At 33.3% G+C, this 12,388-nt stretch overlaps 1 protein-coding gene across 1 annotated transcript; it reads right to left on the reverse strand.

The window, feature by feature from the left end:
* Window positions 1–11,243: 11,243 nt before the first annotated feature.
* On the reverse strand, window positions 11,244–12,161 carry LOC139892607 (uncharacterized). The gene has a single exon (XM_071875719.1). It carries the CDS (start codon window positions 12,159–12,161, stop codon window positions 11,244–11,246), a length of 918 nt encoding a protein of 305 aa, XP_071731820.1.
* Between the last annotated feature and the right edge of the window lie 227 nt (window positions 12,162–12,388).

Consider the following 12,388-nt stretch of genomic DNA (forward strand, 5'->3'; position numbering starts at 1 on the left):
ACAGCATCAATCTAGGTTATACAAGCATAATACATAAACAATTTAAGCTTAATTACACTAAAAAGCATCAAAATCAAATTGGGGAAAAAATAGCTCAAGAACATCAAATTTCGAATTAAATGGTGTTTAGGTGTAGAAATTTACCGTTTTTCTTGAGTAATTCTTAGATAGCATCCTTCTCAACATGATTTTAGCAAAAAATTTGGTGATTAACGGTTAAAAATTGGAATTTTTGGGGTGTTTTTGGGTGTATTTTCGGGGTTTTTCGCGTGCAGAATTCGGGTGTTTATGTGTGGGGAGTGAAACTGATCGTGCAGCCCTTTTATTTTTTTTTTCTGATTTTTGGTCCCTCCACGAGTCGCGGAGGTTTTGCACCTCAAACTCCGCGAGTCGCGGAGTTTGCTTTTTTCTTTTTTCTTTTTTTTTTTTTTATAATCTTTAACTTATAAAACAATTAAGTATTTAATTTTAAAATTTTGTTTCCCTTATTATTTAGGACGAGGTCGTTTCGGATCGATGTCCTAGTCCGTCTCTCGACAAAATTTTAAAATTTGTCTTTTTGTAGCGATTGTTTTAAAAGCTAAGATTTTTGGGTTTTTTAATGTTTTTGGCATACTTTAAATCAAAAAGATTAAAAATAATGATAATAAAAGTTCTCGTCCCTCCCTCGTAAAGCAATTTCGGTTCAAAGACCTAGTCTTCAACTTACGACGAATTTTAAAAATCATATTCTTAACTTAATTGAGATAAAGTAAATTTTTGTTTTTAAATTCACACAACTTAAATATAAAATTCAAAATTAATATTAAAAATTCACACCAAACTTAAAATTTGAAATGCATAAAATTAAAAATTTATATTTTAAAAAGTTCACGCCAAACTTAATTTAAAAATAAATTCATATCAAACTTATATTAATTTTTCAAATATTTACAATTTTAAATATATTGTTTTTACAGAGTTTACAATATTAATTTAAGATTTAAATATTAATTTTTTAAAATATGGTAAAAATAAAATTAAAATTTTTTTTGTCTTTTTATCCCACTTTAATCAATCAAATATTATCAAAAATATGCGCCCCTCTTTTCGGTAAAGTAATTTCGGTTCCAAGACCTAATTTAACTCATGACGAATTTTTGAAATATTTTGGGTTGATTGATTAAAGATATTTATACCTTAAGAATAAACGTTAAATTTCGCAGTGATGTAATAAATTTTTGAACGATATCAATAATTTCGGTCGCCAAACCTAATTTTATTTAATACCAATTTAATACTTTTTAGCGAACAAATTAGCGTTTATTATCAAAAGGTTAAAAATAAAAAAAATAACTAAAAACTGTACAGACATACCTGTGAAATAGATTTCTTAGTTATATGATCTATTCCATTCATACGATAGTCGGTTTAATTGATTTTCCATGGCTACATAGGCGTAACCTCGAGCATTCAGTATCTTTTCTTCTAAACATATGAACGGTCCGTCTCTGCATAAAGTAACAAATTCGGTATTTGAATAGGTTTGATTATTGGAACATTTACCTCCATGTGACCATTTTCCGCATTTGTGACATCTTTCTAGGTGTCGTGCTCTTCTTTTCGCTGCGGATTTTGATTTTCCTTTACCAAATTGTAACTTATTATCTTCGCATCTGGATTCTTTTCTAACTCCGTCCATTCTTTCTCTGATTACTGATACTAATTCACTCGGTAGTATGTCATTATTACGTTTAGTGATCAAAGCGTGTAGCATTAGACCATGGTTTAGTTCACATGCAGTCTTCATTTTGTAAAAACCTAAAAAAAAAAAAATTCAGAATGGGGGAAGAAGACTAGTTCTTTAGGGTCTGCTAGGGAAAGACCATACGTGTTCCATTTTCGAGAACTACACGAAAACAGATAATCTAACTCTAACAGAAATACATATTATCCTTTAAAGACTTGATTCTCCCCACACTTAGTTAGCTGTGGTATCGAAATTGTGATTAACTTCGTTGTCGACTTCCATCGGACCATGTATGTAATGTTTAACTCTGTGACCATTAACTTTAAATTCAATCCCATTTGAATTTATTAATTCTATCGTTCCGTATGGGAAAACTCTTTTGACTATGAATGGTCCAGACCATCTTGATTTTAATTTTCCAGGAAATAGCTTGAATCGTGAATTGAAAAGAAGAACTCTGTCTCCTTCTTTAAATTCTTTTGAACTTCTGATTCTTTTATCATGCCATTTCTTCGTTCTTTCTTTATAGATTAACGAATTTTCGTATGCTTCATGTCTTAATTCTTCTAATTCGTTTAGTTGACTTAATCGTACACGTCCAGCTTCATGTAAATCAAGATTACATGTCTTCAAAGCCTAAAATGCTTTGTGTTCAATTTCTACTGGAAGATGACATGCTTTTCCATAAACAAGTCTAAAAGGTGTGGTTCCAATTGGAGTTTTGTAGGCTGTTCTAAAAGCCCAGAGTGCATCCTCCAATTTAATGGACCATTCCTTCGAATTTGATCCTACGGTTTTCTCTAGAATACGTTTTAAAGCTCGGTTGGTATTTTCAACTTGTCCACTTGTTTGTGGATGATATGCGGTGGAGATTTTATGAGTTACTCCATATCTTTTAAGAACTTTCTCAAGTTGATTATTACAGAAATGAGTACCCCGATCACTTATTAAAGCTTTCGGTGTTCCAAACCTTGCAAAAAGACGTTTTAAAAAGTTGACTACAACTCGTGCATCGTTAGTTGGGAGAGCTTGTGCTTCCGCCCATTTAGATACATAATCAATGGCTACGAGTATATATAGATTATTATGAGATTTTGGAAATGGACCCATAAAGTCAATACCCCAAATGTCAAATACTTCACATACTTGGATGACATTTTGTGGCATTTCATCACGTTGACTTATTTTTCCGGCCCTTTGACATGCATCACAGGATTTGCAAAGAAGGTGTGCGTCTTTGTAAATTGTAGGCCAATAGAATCCAGCTTCATAAACTTTTCTTGCTGTTAGTTGAGGCCCATAATGCCCTCCTGTTGGTCCTGTGTGACAATGGTTTAAAATTTTACTAGCTTCATCTCCAAATACACATCGGCGTATTATTCCATCGGGACAACTTTTAAACAAATGTGGATCTTCCCAGAAATAGTGTTTTATATCACTGAAGAATTTCTTTCGTCTTTGGTACGATAATCCTTTTTCAAGGAATCCACAAACTAAGTAGTTTGCATAGTCTGCAAACCATGGAATTTCTTTATAATCTATCTTCAATAGATATTCATCAGGAAAGTTGTCTTGTATGGCTGATTCATTCAGAACTTCTAATTCGGGATTTTCAAGACGAGAAAGATGATCAGCGGCGAGATTTTCTGCTCCTCTTTTATCTCGGATTTCAATATCAAACTCTTGTAAGAGTAAGATCCAACGGATTAATCTTGGTTTAGCATCTTGTTTTGAAAATAGGTATCTAAGAGCAGAATGGTCGGTATAGACCACCGTTTTTGCTAGAACGAGATATGATCGAAATTTGTCAAAAGCAAAGACAATAGCAAGGAGTTCTTTTTCAGTAGTTGTATAGTTTGTTTGTGCTCCTTGTAATGTCTTACTAGCATAATATATAGGTTGAAATCGTTTTTCAATCCTTTGTCCTAAAACGGCTCCCATTGCAAAATCACTTGCATCGCACATTAGTTCAAATGGTAGATTCCAATTTGGTGTTATCATGATCGGCGCATTAGTGAGTTTCTCTTTAAGAATATTAAAAGATTTGATACACTCATCTGAAAAGATAAATGGCGCATCCTTTTCTAGGAGTTTATTCATAGGAGTGGCAATTTTAGAAAAATCTTTTATAAAACGTCGGTAAAAACCGGCATGCCCTAGAAAACTCCTAACTCCTCTAACATTTGTGGGATGTGGAAGTTTAGCAATTACATCTACTTTAGCTCTATCCACTTCAATTCCTTCTTTTGAAATTTTATGTCCAAGAACGATGCCTTCTTTAACCATGAAATGGCATTTCTCCCAATTAAGTACTAGATTTGATTTTTCGCATCTAATTAGCATTCGTTCCAGATTAACTAGACATGATTTAAATGTATCACCGAAGACTGAAAAGTCATCCATGAAAACTTCCATGCATTCTTCTATCATGTCGTGAAAAATCGCCATCATACACCTTTGAAAGGTTGCAGGGGCGTTACAAAGTCCAAATGGCATGCGTTTGTAAGCAAAAGTACCATAAGGGCACGTGAATGTGGTTTTCTCTTGATCTTCGGGTGCTATTGGAATTTGAAAATATCCGGAAAATCCATCTAGAAAACAATAGTAACTATTTCCGGCTAATCTTTCCAACATTTGATCTATGAAAGGTAAGGGAAAGTGATCTTTTCTGGTGGCGTCATTTAATTTTCTATAATCAATACATACACGCCATCCTGTTACAGTCCTAGTAGGAATAAGCTCATTTTTCTCATTTGTAATGACAGTCATGCCACCCTTCTTAGGCACGCATTGAACTGGGCTTACCCATGTACTATCAGAGATTGGATATATCAAACCTGCATCTAGCAGTTTAATAATTTCCTTTTTAACAACATCTTGCATATTAGGATTTAGTCTTCGTTGACGTTGCACATACGTTTTATGACCTTCTTCCATAAGGATTTTATGTGTGCAATACGAAGGACTTATTCCTTTAATATCATGAATCTTCCATGCAATGGCTGGTTTATGAGCTTTCAACACAGAAATGAGTTGTGATTTCTCATTTTCAGTAAGAGAAGACGATATTATTACAGGTAATTCAGATTCACCATGTAAATAAGCGTATTCCAAATGGTTTGGAAGTGGCTTTAACTCTAATTTCGGAGGTTCTTCTATCGATGATTTATATCGATATCTGTCTTCTTCTTTTAGCATTTGAATTTCTTCTGTTGTTGGTTCATATCCATTAGCTATAAGTGTAGCTAACATTTCAGCTTCATCAATTGGTTCATTACCTTCTCCTAAAGAACATTCTCCTGTTCCTTGTAATTCTGGAAATTCTTCTAATAATTCTGCATGTGCATCTATAGTTTGAATATAATAACATGTATCATCTGCAGATTGTGGTTGTTGCATTGCTCTATCAACTGAAAAGGTGACACTCTCATCCTCTATACTTAGGGTCAGTTTCTTACCGAACACGTCTATCATTGCTTTAGCCGTGTTTAAGAATGGTCTTCCTAATATGAGAGGAACTTGAGAATCTTCTTCCATGTCCAAAACAACAAAATCTACTGGAAATACTAAAGTACCAACTTTAACTAGCATGTTCTCCATTATCCCTCTAGGATATTTTATTGATCTATCGGCTAGTTGTATGCTTATTCTGGTTGGTTTCAATTCTCCAAGGTCTAGTTTAGCGTATAGTGAATACGGAATTAGATTTATACTAGCACCTAAGTCTGCCAATGCTTCTATTGAACTAAGACTACCTAGAAAACATGGAATTGTGAAACTTCCTGGATCAGATAGTTTTTCTGGTATCTTATTCAACAGCACTGCTGAACAATTAGCATTCATAGTAACAGCCGAGAGTTCTTCCATTTTCTTTCTATTCGTGATCAGATCTTTCAAGAATTTAGCATATCTAGGCATTCCTGAAATCACATCAATGAAAGGAAGATTTACATTTATCTGTTTAAACATATCCAAGAATTTGGATTGCTCGGCTTCAAGTTTTTCTTTCTTCATTTTACTCGGGTAAGGAAGTGGTGGTTGGTATGGTTTAACATAAGGTTTATCCTTAACTGTGTTATCTTCATTAACCTTTTCAACTACCGGTTCTTTTTCCTTATCTTGATCAGGTTGTGGTTCTTGTGGAGTAGGAATAGTTTCATCAGAAGTTACAGGTATTTCAGGTGGTTTAAGTGTTGTACCACTTCTTGTGGTAATAGCTTTAGCTGTTTCATTCCGGGGGTTAGCATTTGTATCGCTAGGTAGACTTCCCGGTTTTCTTTCACCTATTAACCTTGCTAGGTTACTTACTTCTTGTTCCAGATTTTGAATAGAAGCTTGTTGATTTCTAAATGCTTGAGCATTTTGTTCATTAGTTTGTTTCTGAGATGTGAAAAACTGCGTTTTAGTTTCAACTAGCTTCGTCATCATATCTTCTAAATTCGGCTTTTTATCATCGGTTTGTTGTGGTGGTTTGTTTTGAAAATTCGGTCTTTGCTGATTATAAGTATTATTGGATACTTGTTGATTGCTAGGACCTTGTTGGTTGTTGTATGGAATATTTCGGTTATAATTCTGGTTTTGATTGTAAATCGGTCTTGGCGGTTGATAATTATTCTGATAATTATTTCCAGGCCTTTGGTTTATGTATGAAATATTCTCTCTTTGTTCCATTGTTAATTCAATACTGAGACAATCTTTTGTCAAATGTGGTCCTCCACACTGCTCACAACTAATTCGTATAGCATGAATATCTTTAGTCATCTTTTCCATTCGTCTCTCGAAAGCATCTATCTTTGCCGAAATGGAATCTAAGTCATGGCTAGAATCGGCTCTAGCTGCTTTAGATGATCTAATGATATCTTTTTCTTGGTGCCACTCATGTGAGTGGGAAGCAGTATTATCAATAATTTTGTAAGCATCAGTTTCGGTTTTCTTCATAATAGAACCACCAGCTGCTATATCTATATCTTTCCTTGTAGTGATGTCGCATCCTCGGTAGAATATTTGTACTATTTGACAGGTGTCTAAACCATGTTGCGGACATCCTCTTAACAACTTTCCATATCTTGTCCACGCCTCATATAGAGTTTCATTTGGCTTCTGTGTGAACGTAACAATTTCTGCTTGAAGTCTTACGGCTTTAGATGCAGGAAAGAATTGTTTAAGAAATTTGTCAATTAAAACATCCCATGTATCAATCGCCCCTTCAGGTAACGATTCCAACCAATCTTTGGCTTCTCCCTTTAAAGTCCAGGGAAATAACATGAGATATATCTGTTCATCCTCCACTTCTCGTATTTTAAATAGTGTGCAGATCCTATTAAAGGTACGTAGATGTTCATTTGGATCTTCCTTCGGCGCACCACTAAATTGGCATTGATTAGTCACCATGTGTAGAATTTGTCCTTTGATTTCATAATCTGGCGCATTTATGTCTGGATGAGTAATTGCGTGACCTTGGCCAGTGCGTTTAGCTCTCATTCGGTCTTCCATACTTAAAGGTTCCAAATTCTCCATAATTGAATTTGTTGAATCGGTATCACTAGATGATTCTGATTTAATAGTTCGTTCCTCAACAATCTCTGTTTGAATGATTGGTGGTTCCGGAGGAAAGTTTAATGGTTCAGGATCTATGAACCGTTCCTGAATATTCTCCGGATTCTCAATTGTGAGGTTGGGTTCAAAAAATGGATTATCGGAAATTTGAACTGAAGTACTTGGTTGACTGGATGACGATTCTAAAGAAAAATCAACGGCGGTTATATTTGCTAAATGTCTTGATCTAGTTACAGGTGGTGAACGTACAAAAGGTGATGAACGTCTTGCTCGGTGCATTCACTGAATATCCTATTAGTTTTTAAAAAGGAAAGAAAAATTATAATAAGTTATCCAATCAATAGACTTTTCTGATTTTGCCCACATTTCGAATAGCCAAAAGATGCAGCAGAGGGGCAGGATTCGTTTGGTCTCAATATAATTGAGGACTGTTTGGCTCCAATAACCCGGTCCACGTACAAATCCAACTATTACTACGAACCAGAAAATTTTGATGTCTATCAATTTAACCACTCAAAATAAATTTTCGTAATTTTAAGAAATTTAGATAAGAAGTAGAAAAAATTCTAAGTCCTAAAAACTAGAATGGCGAGAAATAAGAGAGAAAAAGAGTTCGTCGCAAAAGGTCGAAAAAGAAAAAATGGTTGAAAAATAAAAGGTGACGGAAAAATAAAAGAAACTTATAAAAACTTAAAAATACTTGACTAACCTAACCTTATTACTACAACTAACTTAAAATTATAATCGCAAATTGAAATTACTAATTGGAATGATAATTGGTACATAGTAAAAGGTGTCTAAAAATATTAAAGCTTACAGGAAAAACTAAATCCCAAATGGAAATAACTTAAAAAGAAACTAAAACTTAAAAAGGCGTCGCAAAATTCTAAAGCACCTAAATCTTAGTCTAAAGAAAAAGCACTTAAGGAATTCTACGGCAAAGCCTAAAAATCTAGGAGTAAAAATAACTATAGCAAAAACTAAGTTTAAAATTAAATATGAGCTAAAAAATACAAATATTACGCTACAACGATTAAAAAGGGACAAAATATAAAAATATACAAAAAGTTGTAAAAAGTACAATTTTTATAAAAATATTATTTTTATATTATTTATTTTATAAAACTACTAATTTTACAATTTAATAAAAACTAATTAATACTAAATACATAAATAAATAAAAAGTAAAAATAAAACTAAAACTAATAATAATAATAATAATAATTAGGTTAAATAATAATAATTAATTAAAAATCGTAATTAATGCTCGATTACGGCTTCCTGTTCGCCTGTCAGAGAAGCTCCGTGAGTTGCGGCAATTAAAGAAGAAAACCCCGCGAGTCGCGGGGTTCAGAAATTCAGTTGACAGCTTTGAAATTTTACGCGTTTTCTTTATTTATTTATTTATTTTTTTTTTTCTGTTTTCTGTTTTTTTTTTTTTTAAAAAAATATTTAATAAAAGTTATATTTTTATAAACTAAAATAAAAATAAAGAAACTTATAAAACTTAAATATTTAACAAAATCTTAAAAATACTTATATTTTTGTTTTTCTTTTTATATTTTTGAATAATTAAAACGTATTTTTACAAAAGCGAATTTTAATAAAAGTAAAAAAAAAAAATTTTTATTTTTTTTTATATTAGCGTTGCGCTTCCGGCTTTTAAGATAGTTTCCCCGGCAGCGACGCCAAAAATACTTGATGTCGTGCGAGGTGTATATAAAATAGCTTATATTTTACTAGGAAAATACTATTAAATACGATACAATTTTACACAAGATATTTATTTATTTATAGAATGGATATACTTAAACCTTGCTACAACACTTATAGGCAGTGTACCTAATCGTACAGTAGTGTAGTTTTTAGTAAGTCCGGTTCGTTCCACAGGGAAATCTTTAAACAAAGCTCAACGCTATATTAGTTTACTTTTATAAAAATACAAATATATATATAAGTAATATTATTATTATAAAGGGGGGTTTTTACCGTTTAATGACCGGTTTGTCGATTTTAAAACTTTAGTCGCAGTTAAAACCTAATGTAAAATATAAAATAAATACAAGACTTAAATTAAAGCGTAAAGTAAATAACGATAATGAAATTGCAAATAATAAAAGTGCGATAAAATAAACTTGCGATAATTAAAAAGTACGATAATTAAAAGTGCGATTAAATAACAATAAATAAAAGTGCGATAATTAGAAGTGCAATTAAATATAAAATAAAAGAAATTAAATATGAAATAAAAGAATTATGCTTATTTAAACTTCCGTAATCATGATGTTTGACGTGTTGATTTTAGTTTTATGCCCATGGGTTAATTGTCGTTTGTCCTGGATTATTTAATATGTCCGTCTGGTTTTTGTCCATAACAGTCCATCAGTCATAAATATAAAGTGCGAGTGTCCTCATCAAATTATTCTTATACCCGAAGTTAAATATTCCAACTAATTGGGGATTCGAATTGTAACAAGGTTTTAATACTTTGTTTAATGAATACACCAGGTTATCGACTGCGTGTAAACCAAGGTTTTACTACTTTGTTAACAATTACACCAATTACCCTTGAATGTAATTTCACCGCTGTTTTAATTATTCTAGTGGCTATTAATCCATTCCCGTGTCCGGTTAAATGAACGATTATTCGTACATATAAATACCCCGCCCATCGTGTCCGATCGAGTGTATATGTTAATTTATAGGGACGCCCAATTGTAAATCTTTATATTAACATTAACAAACTTTCATTTAGTTAAACAAATATAAAGCCCATTAATAGCCCATAGTCTAATTTCCACAAGTGTCGTTCTTTTATCCAAACCCCAATTATGGTACAAAGCCCAATTACCCAATTTTAGTAATTAGCCCAACATCATGATTACTTCGTTTTAAATAAGCATAATAATAACTTAGCTACGAGACATTAATGTAAAAAGGTTGAACATAACTTACAATGATTAAAAATAGCGTAGCGTTACACGGACAGAATTTCGACTTACACCCTTACAACATTCGCTAACATACCCTTATTATTAGAATTAAAATTAAAATATAAATTATATATATATATATAAGTTTTACGTATGAATGAGGAAGAAAAGATGATAATTTTGATCAGAATTCGGTTGGCTTTATAGCCAGAGTTGATTTTTGGGGCTCCGCGACTCGCGGCAAAATGCTCTTCAAACTCCGCGAGTCGCGGAGATAGAAATTACAGCTCAGTCCTTGGAGTTTTCTCTGCCGACGGTTTTATATATATAAATATAATATATATATAATTAATATAATTAATTATATATTATATTATATTTATATACATAGTTAACTTGTAATTTTTAGTCCGTTGCGTCGAGCGTTAAGAGTTGACTCTGGTCCCGGTTCCGGATTTTCGAACGTCCTCGCGTACAATTTAATATCTTGTACTTTGCGTTTTGAATCTTGTACTTTTGTAATTTCGAGACGTTTCTTATCAATAATTGGAACCTTTTTGATTGTCTTTTGTTCTTTTGAGCTTTTTGGTCGTTTGCGTCTTCAATTCGTCGAATCTGTCTTTTGTCTTCACCTTTTATTATTTAAACGAATATCACTTGTAAATAGAACAATTGCAACTAAAAGCTTGTCTTTCTTGAGGAATAATGCTATGAAATATATGTTCGTTTTTAGCATTATCAAAAATATTAGAGAAATATTTAAAAACTTCCTCTTTTATAACTTGCGGATCTTCACACCAATTCCCGTCTACCGAGATACCCTTGATATTGTTTTTGTTTCTTCTTCTTTTCATGGTATTGTGGAAGTACCTCGTGTTTTCATCTCCTTCAAGAACCCATTTAACCCGAGACTTTTGTTTCCACATGTTGGTTTGAATTTTCTCCTTTTTGATCCACTGGTTCTTCTCTTCCATCCACGCAATTCTTTCTGTTTCTGTTAACGGCCGTGATTCTACTATCGATTCCTATTCAGACGCTGCCTTTGAGTGCTGTAAGATCTGCTCTTCCAGGTTGTTAAGGGATGAACTATGTCTTTTTAGGCTGACTTTGACGTTTTTGAGCTTATCTCTAAACACACAATCAGGCCAAACACTTGTTGCCGGTATGTTCCACGCTTCGATAATGACCTTCTCAGCCTCTTCTAGCCGTAGCCATTCGTTAAACACAAGTGTCGGTTTGGGGCCGAAATCTTTGGAACCGTTTCGAAGTATTATGGAGCAATGATCTGATAAGTGTTTGTCGAGTGTAGTGGCGGACAAGTTTGGCCAAATAAGCTGTGTTTCTTCCGATATCAAAAAGCGATCGAGCTTACTGAACTTTACTCCGTTATCACAAATCCGAGTGTATTTCTTTCCACCTAACGGGATTTCTATTAGGCAATTGTTGTTTATAAATTGATTGAACATGCCGGCCCAATTTTGTTTGAAGACCGAATTGAATCTTTCAGATGGCTCCCGAACGTCGTTAAAATCCCCACATATGATCCATGGAATATCGCCATAACTCAACAACGATTCTAAACCACTCCAGCATCTAATTTTTTTGGCCGTAGTGTGTGGTCCATAAACATTTACCACTGCCACCTCCGTGTCATATCCTTGAAAATGTCCTTTTATCGCCAATAAGTATTCCCCCTCGACGGCTTGGTTAACATTGAAGATGTTTGAATCCCATATTGTGATCATGCCCCCCGAAAAACCTTCAGCATATTTTTCAATGTATTTGTAATCTACCGAACCCCAGAACTTATGAAACCATCGATCCTCAATTTCACCACTTTTAGTTTCCTGTAGACATAATATCCAAGGTTTTTCCATTCGACACAGTTTCTGTAACCAATTTAGCTTACCATCCTGACCCACGCCTCTAATATTCAGTGACATAATTATCATTGTAAACAATTAAAAACGAGATTCGGTTTAGAGGTACTTTACACTTTTGGTTTCCATCGAACACCAATTCTATTCCCAATTTCTTTGAGGCTGACGCTGTTTGAGGATTCACTGATTTTTGCTGCCTCTTTAGATTTTGAATTAGATTTAGATTTCATCCCGATGATTTTGGATGGTTTACGTGCTATGGAACAAGACAGGTTTCCTTTCTGACCACT

Source organism: Rutidosis leptorrhynchoides, chromosome 1 (assembly GCF_046630445.1).
Source record: "Rutidosis leptorrhynchoides isolate AG116_Rl617_1_P2 chromosome 1, CSIRO_AGI_Rlap_v1, whole genome shotgun sequence".
NCBI lineage: Eukaryota > Viridiplantae > Streptophyta > Magnoliopsida > Asterales > Asteraceae > Rutidosis > Rutidosis leptorrhynchoides.